The 13,579-nt window shown below is 57.6% G+C and overlaps 8 protein-coding genes across 8 annotated transcripts in view, besides 8 other annotated features; all 8 read left to right on the top strand.

Annotated features, from left to right (window-relative positions):
* Nucleotides 1-15: 15 nt before the first annotated feature.
* Nucleotides 16-426, top strand: TraAM80_04585 (hexokinase; the record flags this gene model as incomplete). Its single annotated transcript, XM_029381508.1, has 1 exon — nt 16-426. The coding sequence occupies one exon, from the start codon at nt 16-18 to the stop codon at nt 424-426; it is 411 nt and encodes a 136-aa protein (XP_029238594.1).
* Nucleotides 427-465: 39 nt separating this feature from the next.
* Nucleotides 466-499: a sequence feature (A-rich).
* Nucleotides 500-1,020: 521 nt separating this feature from the next.
* On the top strand, nt 1,021-2,745 carry TraAM80_04584 (pentatricopeptidecontaining protein; the record flags this gene model as incomplete). Its single annotated transcript, XM_029381507.1, has 1 exon — nt 1,021-2,745. The coding sequence occupies one exon, from the start codon at nt 1,021-1,023 to the stop codon at nt 2,743-2,745; it is 1,725 nt and encodes a 574-aa protein (XP_029238593.1).
* Nucleotides 2,746-2,845: 100 nt separating this feature from the next.
* Nucleotides 2,846-2,889: a sequence feature (A-rich).
* A 125-nt stretch (nt 2,890-3,014) lies between these two features.
* Nucleotides 3,015-3,040: a microsatellite.
* A 212-nt stretch (nt 3,041-3,252) lies between these two features.
* On the top strand, nt 3,253-5,751 carry TraAM80_04583 (putative protein kinase; the record flags this gene model as incomplete). The annotated part of the gene is made up of 1 exon (XM_029381506.1): nt 3,253-5,751. One exon carries the CDS (start codon nt 3,253-3,255, stop codon nt 5,749-5,751), a length of 2,499 nt encoding a protein of 832 aa, XP_029238592.1.
* A 215-nt stretch (nt 5,752-5,966) lies between these two features.
* Nucleotides 5,967-6,015: a microsatellite.
* Nucleotides 6,016-6,468: 453 nt separating this feature from the next.
* Nucleotides 6,469-6,493: a microsatellite.
* Nucleotides 6,494-6,687: 194 nt separating this feature from the next.
* On the top strand, nt 6,688-7,803 carry TraAM80_04582 (uncharacterized protein; the record flags this gene model as incomplete). The annotated part of the gene is made up of 1 exon (XM_029381505.1): nt 6,688-7,803. One exon carries the CDS (start codon nt 6,688-6,690, stop codon nt 7,801-7,803), a length of 1,116 nt encoding a protein of 371 aa, XP_029238591.1.
* A 243-nt stretch (nt 7,804-8,046) lies between these two features.
* TraAM80_04581 (uncharacterized protein) lies at nt 8,047-10,824 on the top strand (the record flags this gene model as incomplete). Its single annotated transcript, XM_029381504.1, has 1 exon — nt 8,047-10,824. The coding sequence occupies one exon, from the start codon at nt 8,047-8,049 to the stop codon at nt 10,822-10,824; it is 2,778 nt and encodes a 925-aa protein (XP_029238590.1).
* Nucleotides 10,825-10,863: 39 nt separating this feature from the next.
* Nucleotides 10,864-10,902: a microsatellite.
* A 22-nt stretch (nt 10,903-10,924) lies between these two features.
* Nucleotides 10,925-10,964: a sequence feature (A-rich).
* Nucleotides 10,965-11,075: 111 nt separating this feature from the next.
* TraAM80_04580 (uncharacterized protein) lies at nt 11,076-11,744 on the top strand (the record flags this gene model as incomplete). The annotated part of the gene is made up of 1 exon (XM_029381503.1): nt 11,076-11,744. One exon carries the CDS (start codon nt 11,076-11,078, stop codon nt 11,742-11,744), a length of 669 nt encoding a protein of 222 aa, XP_029238589.1.
* Nucleotides 11,745-12,074: 330 nt separating this feature from the next.
* TraAM80_04579 (uncharacterized protein) lies at nt 12,075-12,824 on the top strand (the record flags this gene model as incomplete). The annotated part of the gene is made up of 1 exon (XM_029381502.1): nt 12,075-12,824. The coding sequence occupies one exon, from the start codon at nt 12,075-12,077 to the stop codon at nt 12,822-12,824; it is 750 nt and encodes a 249-aa protein (XP_029238588.1).
* A 44-nt stretch (nt 12,825-12,868) lies between these two features.
* Nucleotides 12,869-12,899: a microsatellite.
* Nucleotides 12,900-13,173: 274 nt separating this feature from the next.
* TraAM80_04578 (elongation factor 1-alpha (EF-1-alpha)) overlaps nt 13,174-13,579 on the top strand; it is a gene marked incomplete at both ends in the record, with an annotated part of 588 nt that continues 182 nt past the window's right edge. The window contains one exon of the mRNA XM_029381501.1: nt 13,174-13,579. This exon is cut by the window's right edge and continues 182 nt beyond it. Within this exon, the coding sequence (XP_029238587.1) occupies nt 13,174-13,579 (406 nt within the window).

The raw sequence follows: 13,579 nt of genomic DNA, 5'->3' as shown, positions 1-13,579 counted from the left end.
TCCCTGGCGTCCGCGATGGCCAAGCCGTGGAGCTTCGAGACGAAGTTCATGGGTATGTTGTCTGCGGACCGCATGCCCGGGCTGCAGTTCACACGCAGCGTCATCCGCAAGCTGTTCAACGTGGACGTGCCGAGCGTGGAGGACTTGCATGTGATCCGTGATGTTTGCCGCCTGGTGCGTGGGCGCGCTGCACAGATCAGCGCCATGTTCTGCAGTGCGCCGCTCGCGAAGACGCACAAGCAGGGCTGCGCAACGGTCGCTGTTGATGGGTCTGTGTACGAGAAGACACCGTCATTCCGCCGCCTGCTGCAGGAAACTATGAACGTCATTCTCGGCGCGGATTGCAACGTGAAAATGGCTCTTGTGAAGGACGGCAGCGGCATTGGCGCCGCCTTCATCTCTGCGCTGGCCGTCAACGACAAGTGAGGTAGCAGTGGAATTGTTGTCTGTATTTGTTGTTATAGATTTTCTGTTTTGGTTTTGGTTTTTTTTTTTTTTTAGAACATTTATAGGAGTCATTTGTTGTAGTTTTGTTTTTGTACGGCTTTATCATGAATGTTGTCGGGAAGGGGGCTTTGCGTTGTGGAGTGAGCGTGTTGTTTCTCTTTTTTGTGAGCGTTTCTGTTGAGGCTGTGGTGTTTGTTGCGTGGATGATAACAAAAACGAATATTTATTTTTGAACTGTTCTTCTGGTAATTTATTTAATGTTGTTGTTTTGTCACACCAGCAGTTTCTTCTTCTGAGCGGAGGGTGTGGAAGAGGTGCGTGGTTGGCTTCCACCTTTTGGTGGATTGTGATGAAATCTCCGCACTGCCGTTGACTCCCTTCTTGGGGTTGTGACTCCCGGGTTTTCGTGTTGACGCTACTCTGCGTAGCTGTGCTCTCTGGCTTCTCGTTTTGTTTGCTTGGCTTGCTGCGACTCGTTGGCGTGTTAAAAAAAAAACGCGGACCGTGTGAGCGTATATGCGCTGCCCGCTACAGTTTGTTCAGTGCCACCTAAGGTGGTGGCAGCCTACGCAAATGGTGTGCGTGGCAGTTCGTCAGGTGCATGGTGCATCTGCTGCCATGGAAACGGTAGCGCCTCTTCCTCATGTGGTGGAATTGATGGCGGCGAAAAACTACAATGGTGTCGTGCGGTTCTATGAGGCATCCTTTCTCGCGGACCGCATGTCGTTGCAGGAGTTTGCCGGTGGAGCTTGTCAGGCGCGGGACATGGCGGTGTGTTTGATGCGCACGTTCACGGCGCTGGGTCGCATGGATCGGGTACGTGAGGTCTTTACCGTTGGGCTACGCGATTTTGCAGGGGGCAGGGGCGAAGGTGGCCGTGACTTGCCTCTTCTGAATACAAGTTTCTTTAACGCCTATTTGGAGGTGCTGACACAGCGGAAGAACTTTTCGCGGGATGAGGTTATGTTTGTTTTGCGGGAGATGAAAGCCGTGTGTGTCCTCCCTGACGCGTTGACGTACCACTATCTTATTGAGCTGCACATCCGCATGGGCGTTGACCCGGTTGGGCTGTGGTACGAGATGCGCCGTGACTCGATGATGCAACCGCTGCCGTGCACAGTTCAGGTCCTCTTGCTGCATGTTGTGCCCTCCTCGCCGGACGCGTCCTTCGTGGTGGATGTCACGCGCGAGGCCCTTCGTCACGGGGGTAGCGTGATGGACAGAAGACTGCTCGCGCAGATGATGGAGCAGTGGCTTCGCAATGCGCAGGAGTATCCGCCAGAGTACGTCCTCTGGCTCATGTTTGAGCTGGAGCTGCGTTGTGTTCTTGACAAGACCTCTTTTGTACAGTTTGTACAGAAACAACATGTGGCAGAGCTGCTGCAGCGCTGTGCGAAGTGCGCCGACGCTGACACGGCCGGTAAAGTCCTCGCCATGATGGATCGGCATGTCATGACCAAAACTGCCGATGTTCTTAGTCTAGTTGTGTGGTGTTGGGCGCAGGCGTTGGAGCTGGAGAAGGCATTTGACTTGCTGGAGCTGATGTCCCGAAAAGGACACTTGGAGCTGACAGACCCGTTTAAGAAGTGCACGGTAGATTGTCTGCGGCAAGTGATGGATCGCCACTTCATGATGGCGTTGGCGGACGCCATGAGCACCACGGCGTTGCTGGACCGCGTGATGCAGCATCTGCGCGCACGACGCCGTGGTGGGCAAATCGTCTCTGCACATTCGCTGGATCTTGTCGTGCTTGCCGCCGCGAAGTTGGGCGAGGACAGGCGGGCGATGTCGCTTGTCGGCGACTACATGGCAGGTTGGGGCATCCAGCCACGCACGAACACGTACAATTGCCTGCTGGTTGGGCTCTCGACTCAGCGTGGGGCGTCGCTGCAGCGCACCATCTACGACGCCATGCTAGAGAACGGCGTGGTGCCAAACGCCTTTACGTTCCGCGTTCTCATCCGACAGGCCGTTCTTGCAGACAGCATCGATGAGGCACTTGACTTCCTGCAACGGGTGACATCCCACGCGGGGCTGCGGGTGGAGGTGGAGATGGTGCTGCCCATCATCGAGCGCGCCGCACGCGCCGGGGACGCAGAAACGGTGAATCGCGTGAGCCAGTTTGCCCTCGACTGTGACATTGGCATCGACGCCGTGGTCCTGAATGGCGTGGTGAAACTGCTCGCAGAGGCTGGGCAGGAGGTGGAGGTGATTAAAGGGCACCAGCCGCTGCATGAGGCACTCCGCTCACGTTCCAAGACGGGGCGGCAGCGCGCACGAAACGAGATCACCGCGTAGGGCGTGCACACACATTTGCGCCACCACTACCACGTTGCAAGAGCGTAGGAGGGAGCATTGCAGCGTGTTGCGTGACGTGCACCAAAGGTCTCGTCATGTCTCTTTATCTTTTTTTTTCCATTTTGTTTTCGTTTTTTGATCTTTCCGCCGCCGCTGCTGCTGCTGATTTTACCACCATGTCTCTTTTTTTTTTTTGCTTTGGGGGGCGAAGTCGTCTTGAGTTTCGTGTGGGAGGGCTGCACGTGTCAGTCAGTGGGGACCGCAGCCCGCACACACACACACACACACACACACATCCGCAATTTATTGCTTGTTTTGTGTTTTTTTGTTGCTTCGTTGCACGCATTAAAGGCCACACCTGCGCGGGGCAACAATTTTTTAAAAAAGAAAAGAACCGCAGAGCAGGAAAGAAGGGATCGAGAGAGATAGAGGGGGGTGGGGAGAGGCGTCGCACACATACACATACAGACGGGGGGAGGGGGGGGACGCGTTTTTATACCTACACGCATGCAGGATTTGCGGGAGAACGAAATCGTGAAGGGGCGGTACTCCACCTACCAGCTGCAGGACCTCATTGGCAAGGGCGGCAACGCGGTGGTGTACAGCGCCATTGACCGGAGTACGGGGCTGGTGGTGGCTGTCAAGAAAATTATGGCATCCGACGATACAGTGATGGCGACATGGCGCAAGGAGGTTGCCATTATAAGCTCCCTCGAGAACCCGTACATCATCCGCTATATTGACCACGCCCGTTCCGGCAACGCCTTCCTCATCGTCACCGAGTATGCACAGGGCGGCTCGCTATTGCAACAACTAAAGCGGAATGGGCGCTTTAGCGAGCGGGAGGTGGCACGGTTTGTGTTTCAAATCACTACCGGACTTGCGTACATCCATGCAAAAAAGTTTCTGCATCGTGATCTCAAATGCGCCAACGTCCTCATTGGAGCTGGGGATGTTGTGAAGCTGTCTGACTTTGGACTCGCCATGCCGCGTACTGTGGTGCGGGACGACAAGAGTGGTGGCGAAGCCGACGCCGAGTCGAGTGCCGCCGTGGCTGCCGTAAACGTGGAGGAAGGGGTGGTGGGCTCCGTGTATTGGATGGCGCCTGAGACCATCCGCGGGGAGCAGCCGAATGAGAACAGCGACATTTGGTCACTTGGCTGCCTCTGCGTGGAGCTGCTGACGGGCAGCCCGCCGTTTTACGACCGTGCCCCCGCGAGTGCTCTGTACCACATCGCCCAGTCTGATGAGGTGCCTATTCCGCAGATGGAACTTTCAGAGGTATGTGAAAGTTTTCTCAGAGCTTGCCTTGACAGAGACCCAAGGAAGCGACACTCCGCCGCCTCGCTGCAGCGCCACGCGTGGTTCGGGGGATTTCTGGCGGAGAACACGCTGGAGACGCTGGCGAATACGCAGGCGGCGGACATCAGCACGGAGCAGGCGGCAGAGAACTCCATGGCCATCGCGCAATGGGTGAGGACCAACCTCTTCCAAGAGAAGGCGGAGCAGCGGGAGCAGTGGCTGAAGGGGGGTTGCCTCAAGAAGGTCGTCGCCGTCCTGCCCAAGGTGACGGCGGAGGCGTCGTACGAAATTATTCGCAGCTTTTCCTTTGCGGCACAGCGATGTCGCAACGAAGCGAGCTGCTTTCTCACCCAACTTGGCGAGACCAACCTCTGGGACAACACGCAACTTAGTGTGCTGGGGAAAGCAGACTCGCTCAGCTCGCTCTTTATCTGCTGTTGCGAGCGGCAGGATTCGCGGGTGTCGCAGTACGCACCCACGCACCCAGGGGCACTGTACTTTCTCTTACAGTGCCAAGAGGGTGATGTGGCCGTCACCTGCATCGATGCGCTGCACAACCTGATGGTCGGCTGCGAGGAGGATGGGCCTTCAACTCCCTTTTCACTGCCGCAGGAGTTGTCTTCCACAGATGCCGGACAAATCACATTTCGACGCTTTGTTTCACAGAATCGATTTGTTGCGGATCACGCGGTGTATGCCGTTCAACGCATCATAGAGGAGGCCTGCTGTACCGCCTTCCACGAGGAGAAAGAGCCACTTATTGGATGGAAAAGTCTGGACAAACTCTTCGAGGTGCTTCGACGAGTTTTTAAAAAGACCGGTGACGAGAGCATCGTGGTAGGACCGTCGATGTCCGTGGCGCAGAACGCGGAGGGGGTGGAGTCGTCCAGCGTGACCGCTGTCGCCACCGTAGACGGCTCCGTTTCCATAACAGATAGTAGCGCACACGTTGCTGGAGAAAAAACGGCCAGTCGATGCGGGGTAGCTCGCAGAAATAGCGTGGGTGGCCCTGGCAGCACAAATACAGCTGGAGGCATTGGAGAATGGCAGGCAGAAGGGAAGTGGTTGTTGGCTTTGCAGGAGGCGAGTCGTCACTTATGTCCTAACGCCATTTTGCTGCTTTTACAGTATGTTCACCACGTTTCGCGGAATCATCTAAAGGGCCTCAACGTTGGGGGAAAGAGCATTGCCGGGACATTCCTCGTTGTCGCGTCGAACGCCTCTATTGACGTCAACACACGCATTGCGCTGCTTAGGTGTCTTCCAGTGCTTCAGTGCTCGTCGCAGAAAGCCGCCGCCTTTATACGAGACACGCGGTGTAGCGTGCCGCTGCTGGCGCACACTGCAAAGAGCATCCCTGTGTCGGAGGAGTCCCGCGATGATGAGGTGATGAAGGTTCTCTTCAACCTCTGCGAGGATGAACGCATGGCGGCGGCGCTCGCCGCATCCAGCGCGTTCCTCAGCATAGCCGTGGATCGTGCCAACCTTGCGATGGAGCGACATCGCTGGCCGGAGGTGGTGCATGCAATCCGCTTCATTGAGATTCTACTGGCGTACTCAGCGGATTCCTCACGCGTCGTGGAGTCGCGCAGCCTTTTGCAGCTTCTCCTGCAGTTATCGGATAGCGGAAGTTTTCCCACCAGCGTTAGCAGCGCGGCCCAGCGGCTGCTCAATAGTGTACAGGTCCAAACTAATGTGTTATAGGGCGTGTGCTTTTTCGCCACATTAGAGTACTTTGTTGTTGTTGTTTTTTTCTCATTTCTCCTCCTCCCCCCCCCCCACCCACACACACAGACACATTTTTTTATTTTATTTTGAGGATTGACGGCAAAAATGTTTTACCGCCGACACCGCCAACAACAAACAGGCCATCTCCCTTACGTGTGCGGTTCTTCGGTTTTAAAGAGTAGAGGAGGACGGAAGAAGGAAGAATGCGAAAAGGAAAGAAGAAAAAAGAAAAGGAAGAAAAGGGGCCAGTGTGCCATATCCTTATATCTTGGGCGGTGGGGACGTAGTCTGGTCGTTGCAACGGTGGGGAGGAAATTGGGGGGAAAAAACCTAGAGTGGGGGTGAGAAGGCGCACTGTGCATGGCGTTTCCCTCCCTTCCTTTTTTATTGTTTTTTTTTTCTCTCTGCATGTGTGTGGTTTTCCTTGTGATTTGCCATACGGCGGTTTCCCTCCAAAATAGTATGTCGCGGACGCGCGTCCATGCACGTGTACGATATGCAGTTGCTTCTGTACTTAAACCGTGACGTACAGCCTTGGCGGGAGGGCGGGGGAGTACGTGGCGAGAGGCAGCCGCTGGTGCATTTACGCGGCATCAACAACGACGTCAGTCCATCCCGCTCCTGCTCTCCACCCTCCTTTCCCCACTTGTACGCTTTGCCTCCTCCGTCGCTGGACTCTTCCGCTGCTGCTGCTGTGTGTGTGTGTGTGTGCGTATGTACGGTTTCCCCCTCATTGCTCTCGTTATATTCCTTTCTCTTTCTCTCTGTGAATATACACGTAAATAAAAGTCTCTCTTACAGGTACACACACACACCACGGAATTTCAAGTGGCGCTTGGGGGTCAAGCGTGGCAGGGTGTAGTGAGCCGTGGTGGCAGCAGGAGGGGCGGTGGCTGCGCTGCTAGGTTTTCAATGTTGCGTCACACACGTGTGTGGCCTTGTGCAGTGGCGACGGTGACGCCTTCGCTATTGCGCCGTGCGGTGGCATTGCGGTGGGAAGTACTCGGTCTGCGGTGGGACGGCGACACGAACATGTGTGTCCTTGCAGATGGGCCTGCGGATGGCCTTCCACGCGGCACGCGCCTGGAGATGTACGGTACCATGACGCGGCTCGTCAGGACCCACGCAGGCAAAGAGGCCGTGGACGATGTCTCGCCAGATGTCTTGGTGACCGTTGCGGGGGCCGTGGAGGCGGCGGCGGCGGCGGTGTTAGGAGACATGCAGGAGGGAGTTACGGTGGTGGGACTCTCGCCGCGGACTCCACCTAACGGCGTGTCTGCCGAGTGGATCATTACCACGCAGCACCAACAGCAACAGCTGACGGCAGTTCCACTTATGGAAAACGGGGTGATTTTCGAATCTCCACGTGCAGCAGGACCTCGAGTTCTTCGCGCGGCACGGCAGACGTTTTCCCAGCTGCTGACGAGGGAGACGCAGGAGCGACGGTCATTGTCCGCCTCTGCTGCTCAGCCGATCGCCATTCTTGATGTGAATGACGCGGATTGCGCCTTCAGTCGTGTTGCGGTGCACGTTGGCGTGGAGAGCGGCCTCGAGCTGGAGCGTGACTTCCACGTCAGTTACGTTCCCCTCAGCAAGTCAGCGGCGGCGGCACCGGGGGAAACAGGTGCAAACATTGCAAGTCTCCTGCGTCTCGTGTCGCACTCCAAGAACCGCCCACAAAAGGAGCCGCTGCATGCGTTGCAGTCCCGCTACTTTGGTCTTGGATGCTACACGGTTCATAGCGAGCAGCCGCGAGAGGCAAAGGTGCCCATTGGACTTGAGCTCGCTCACGTGATTTCAAAGCTGCACCGTGGTGGGACGCTGCTAGTGAATCTGCTCGGAACTCAGCGGCAGCCGCAGGTGCAGACAGGTGAACGGGATGACCTGTCTCTCCTGCAGCGGGGAGCCAAGGCTGTCGTCACGGAAGCCCTTTCGCGGAGTAAGAGGTGGGGCGTCGTTAGCGACGAGGTGTTGCCCGCAGCCGACTGCTGCGACGCCGCGGTGTCCCTCGTGGTGTCACTCGACTAAGCCGGCCGCGGGAGGAGGGCGGCGACGGCGACAACACGCAAGTGCCTCCCCCAAAACTCTCTTTTTTGCTCAGCCAATGTGTCTTTGGTTGTGTGCTTCACCCACCCAAATACTTGTTTCCGTTGTTCACATTTTTTGTTATTTCCTTTTTTTTTTCCTGCCTGACGTGTAGAGCTTCCTCCCACTCCACATACTTGTCGCCTCGGCTGCCGACGGTGGTACTGCACGCATTGGCACCCACGTATGCTCTCCAGCACAGGCGGCTACGCGAAACGGTCGCGGGTTCTTGGACGCCGCCGCGATGACACCACGTTGTGCTCAACGTTGTGCCCGGCGCTGCGGACGCATGGCTTCTGCCGCGGTTACGTGCAGGAGACCTCGCTTCGCGCCAGAGTTGCCGCGGAAAAGGAGGAAGAACTTCTTCGCAGCGCCACGGAGCTGTTTAGGCTGCAGGAGGAGGTGCTGCAGGACGGAGCGGTGACAGACGAGCGCCAACGCACCGCCGCCATTGACAACATTGTGGCCGAACTGAAACGAGAGAAGTCGTATGAGAACTGGAGCCTTGACGTCGCGGTGGCGGAGCGCATGGCATCGCTGCGGCTGCGGCGCTGCCCTTACTCCCACAGGCGCGAGATGCAGGCAGAGCTCCGGCAGTTAACGCGAAGAGAGAGCGTGAGACCAAGCGAGACAACAGCGCAGGGAGTGCAGGTGAAGCAACCGCAAAAAAAGTGTCTCTCAACCCAACGGCAGCGTGTCTTCGGCAGCCTCTCGCCGCTGCAGAAATGTGTGGTGTGTTTGCTGTGGCAGGGCTGCTTTGAGGTGCCTTTGAAAGTTGTGTGTGATTTGCGGCGTCGCCTGGAGGCGGAGATGCAAATGGCGGAGGGCGGTGATGTGGACGACGCCGATGTGGAGACGGAGGAGCAGCGGGTGGTCACTGTCACCGCTTGCTACCCATCGCTCGGCGTGGTGGACCTATCCTCCCTCCCCCACATCGTCGCGTACGTGTCGCAGCACCCAGACGCCGCTGTCATCCGTCCCGAGACGGCAGCGCACTTCACGGGCGGCAACGTACTGCGGCTACCACGCGGTGTGACGGAGAAGCAGATTGACCTGAGCTCCCCGGCCTGTGCGCACGAGTTGGTGGAGGCCATCGTGTGGAGCCTCCACGTGATGAATGACGAGGCCACGCAGCTGCAACAGCAGAAACCAGTGATGCTGCGTTCGCTCACCGTGCGTCGTTGCGCCATGACCTCCGCTGACGCCCTTGTTAACGCCCTGCGGAAGCACCAGATGGACTCCACCCTGCTTGCTCTTAACATGAGTGAAAATCGACTGATGAGCCTGCGTTTCCTCTTTGTACTCCGGGCACATTTTTCAAGTCGTCTGCTGCGTCTCTCGCTCGCGGACAACCCCATCACACGCAAGCCGGAGTACCGGGAGCAGGTGCGCAAGTCGCTACCCAGGCTTACCAGCCTCGACGGCAGAGCAATTCGTCGTCCACCGCTGTCAATGCCGCACCCAACGGCGGTGTCATACACGTTCTGCACCGCCGCGCAAGGCACAGAGAGCCGCCGGGTGATTGCCAGTGAGGAGGTGGATGCAGTGGTGGACGGGCTGGCGCGGTTCTTGTACGTGTGGGAGACCCGCCGTGTGCCGTGGACCGTGGCAGAACTGCAGTATCAACGACAACAGCGGCGTCGCTGTCATTCCTCTGCTGAGGAAGGTCAAGTAGATGAGGACGCGGGTCCTGAACTCCACGAGGAGGAGCTGAACGACGATAACTTTCACCACCGCTACTTACACCCCTCGGCGACCTTCTCCATGACGCTTCATGAGGACCTCGCCTTCTTTGACGCCAGCACGATGCGACTCGCCACGGAGGTGGAACTGGACGACGCGTATGCAGGAATGCGCCTTTCCCCACTGGATGTGCGGGAACTCGGGGTGTTCGATGTGGCCATGAAAAACAACAGTCGCAACTTGTTAATAGGGCGCTCCGTGCTGCACCGCTTCGCCCGTGGCTCACTGAACTGCTACGCGGCGTACAACTACAGCCTGTACCCGCAACGGTTGGGGGTGTGCCACCACTTCAGCGGTGCGGTGGTGTCTGTGTCGAAGATCACCGACACCACCGCACCAGCGGTCTCGGAGGCCGGAGGAGGAGGGGGCGAGAGGCGTCAGCAACCGCAGCCGCGTCGGAAGAAGCGACGTTGGGAGGCAGTGTCACCCCCTCATTCTTCTTTGTCTCCTTCAGCAGCGACCACAGCGGCTGCCGCGTCCATTTTCTCCGTCAACACCCCTCTGCGAAAGCCGACCTTTTACATTGTGACGATGCACGGCGTGATGTCCTGGCGAGCGCCAAGCATGAAGCGCTCGGAGTGTGTTCTCGCCGCGTATGATCGGGTGATGACGTTTGTTGAGAACGCCCTGCCGCCAACGAACCCGGTCGAGAAGCGGCGGAGTGCGCCACTGCTGGTCTTCAACGACCAGGTGCATCTCCGCCCCGTCACGAACGGCCGCTCGGCGTGGTTTGTGGCGCAAACGGAGGATCATGTGGCGCGGCTTGTCGTTGAGTACGGCCTTGAGGCCTGTGCAGACGGTGCGGCTCTTGTCCGCGCGGTGGTGGAGCGTGCAAGCAGCGATGCCGCCGCCAGTGCCGCCCTGCGCCTGCTGGTGTTTGGCTGGGACTCTTCAGGTGCCGAGGGGGAAGTCAGAGAGGAGGGTGCAGAAGCGCTGCCGGCGAACCACGACGGCGTTGACGTACACATCGACGACGACGCGCCTGCGTCGCACCACTTCGACATTTGTTCCCTCATCTCCGCGGAGAGGCCGTCCACCGGGCAGGACGAGGCCGAGGCGATGGCGGAGGACGCCCCCCACCGTGTGACGCTTGCGCAGGTGGAGGCGGCGGTGGCCGCGATGAACAGGCGACACACCGCCGCCTTCATCCGACACGCTCCGCACGGTGAATGGGGGGGGGAAGCGAACGACCCTCTTGGCGAGGCCCCCAAGGCAACATAAGCGCAGGTAATTAACCCCGAAGAAACGTGTAACTGACGCAAGAAGAAATGATAAAAGAAAAGACAGAAGATGAAAAAGGTACGTAGTAGGTGAATACATCTTTGTGTGTGTATTTGTTTGTTTGTGTGTTTGTGTGTGTGACGTCTGATACACGGCATTGTTGCTGCTGGCTCTGCATCCTTCGCCGTGCTGCCACAAACCTGCGCGTCTCCGCTCTCCTTTGTTTGCGTCCGCAGAGTGCACTGCAGTAGATGTGGCGGCGTCGTGCGGCAGACGTCTTAGACCGCAGTACTCGCGGCGTGGTGTCTCGAGTTCCGGCACAACCGCATCCGCGCAGCAGCAACGCGAATGGGCGGTGCGCGGCATCACCGCGGCATCCGAACCGCCTGCAGAAAAGTAATCCACGGCCTGAGCCGCCACAGCGCCGCTTCTCGTGGCGCACTTCGCCTCCGATTGTGTGGTTTATCGCCAATGCGGTGCCCATCGCGACGTATCAACTCTTCCTCGAGGCCGGATGCACAGGTGTATGTGCGTGGCTGCTGCTACACGACAGGGCGACCGTGGCGGGCATAGAGGCATGGCTTCACCGCCACCATTACCCCCTCACCGGCCTCATCAACTGGGAGGGCGGGCGTCACGCGGATGACTGGACCGTCGCCGGCTGCCGCATCGATGCCGCCACACTCACCGCACTGCACATAGGGCATAACATCGCGAACGGTCTGCTACCGTTGCAGGTGGTGTTCCTAGCGGGCACGTACCCCGTCGTGGCACGGGTGACAACGGCAGTGGCACGTGGGCCGCTGGCCTCGCAGCTAATGCGCGCAAAGGAGCGTTGCAAGGCACTGTTTGTCAAGGAGCGTGTTGAAACTCCGACATGTCATCCATTCGGGAAACCCAGACGTTTTCGCCAGCGGTGAATCTACCTTGCACTTCACCACATATGCGGGGAAAGGGCAAGCAGCAGCGGAGGAAGCGGGGAAGGAACAAGAACAAAGGGAAGACGTGCGGGGACTCATCTCTCCTCTTTATTTGGCACCATATTACTCGCTGCATGCATTCCCATCTCTCCCCCCACTTCTCTGCGGTCGTAGATACACTCGGGTGTGCTAGGGGTTTGGAAGAACAAGAAGGAATAAGGTGTCTGCCGCCGCTGCTGCTTCTGGATCAATCAAGTAGGAAACAGCAACAGTCGCAGCAACCGGATAGGGCGACAGAAGGTGCGACTGTTGCCGATGCGACCGTGGTGGATGTGGCAGCCTCCACTGCTGACATTGCTGCTTCTACTCCTCCTCTCGACGTTGGGGGTGGAGGGATGGAACGTTGGCGAGATTATCCCAGTCACTCTGCACATGCGTCTTAAGCGTGTATCGCCAAACATCGTCGTGGGACGCAACGACATGGACGACGTCAACGACATGCGGGACTTTGATCAAGGTGAGCAGTTTCTCCGACCGCTGCCGCCTGACTTCTGCCCACGCTTCGGCATCAACAGACGGGTACACCAGCCCGCCAAGCTACTCTTTGAGCACGCACGTAGGCACGCAAAAGTATCCGGCCGGTCACTAAGCGACGTTGCCGTGCGCTTCCAGCTGGAGCGCGGACTCAGCAAATCCACCGCGTGGCTACCGCTTCTGAAAAGTACCGTGCGGACGCCCCTCTACGGGGTAAAAACGCCACCCAAAAAGACCAGTCAAGATGAGCACGTGCTCCACCTGGCCGCCGTCACCTTTAGCTTCGGCTACCAGGAGGGCACGTTCAACAAAATAACGGCATTTCATGCGGAGGCGGTTTACGCCACCGTACAGCATGACGAGATCGAGATACAGTACCGCTGGGAGGAGCACCGTGCCTACAACTCGCACAGGGCCCTCAGTGTCTGCGCCTTCGTCTCCGTCTTTGCCACAATCGCCGTCCTCTACGTGATCGTATTCGCAAAAAACAGCCTATCGAAGGAGTTGCGGCAAAGACATGTCACACTGCGCAACCACCGGGAGTGACACCAGCAACAAATACATCCACGCAGGTGAGAGGAAAGGAAGACCAAAACAAAAAGAAAAAAAACCAACAAAACAGAGCGTACATACTACATCCACACACACACCGGTCAACCACGAAACTCCCTTCCAATCAAAGATAAGGTAAGCCGCACACCCAACGTGCAGCAATATTCGCCTTATGACACATCCTACACACACACTAAAAAAAAAAAACGGGGAAAAATCACAACTGACAAACTACCCATATGTCTACACCACATTATCTTCTCCCTGCGTTCGCTGCCGTGGGCACTAGGTCTGCGACACAGCTTTTAATTGTTTGTTTAGCCCACAAGGTAAACCAAGCGCGATGGGGAAGGAGAAGGTGCACATGAACCTCGTGGTGGTCGGCCACGTCGATGCCGGTAAGTCCACGGCCACTGGCCACCTCATTTACAAGTGCGGAGGCATTGACAAGCGTACGATTGAGAAGTTCGAGAAGGAGGCGGCTGAGATCGGCAAGTCGTCGTTCAAGTACGCCTGGGTGCTGGACAAGCTGAAGGCTGAGCGGGAACGCGGTATCACGATCGACATTGCGCTCTGGAAGTTCGAGTCGCCCAAGTCCGTGTTCACGATCATCGATGCCCCCGGCCACCGTGACTTCATCAAGAACATGATCACCGGCACATCCCAGGCAGATGCCGCCATTCTCGTCATTGCGTCCGCGCAGGGCGAGTTTGAGGCGGGTATTTCGAAGGACGGTCAGACACGCGAAC

This window comes from Trypanosoma rangeli (genome assembly GCF_003719475.1).
Source record: "Trypanosoma rangeli strain AM80 chromosome Unknown Tra_15.4_contig_00136, whole genome shotgun sequence".
In the NCBI taxonomy this organism is placed as follows: Eukaryota; Euglenozoa; class Kinetoplastea; order Trypanosomatida; family Trypanosomatidae; genus Trypanosoma; species Trypanosoma rangeli.
This window is presented reverse-complemented; position numbering and strand designations above follow the sequence as displayed.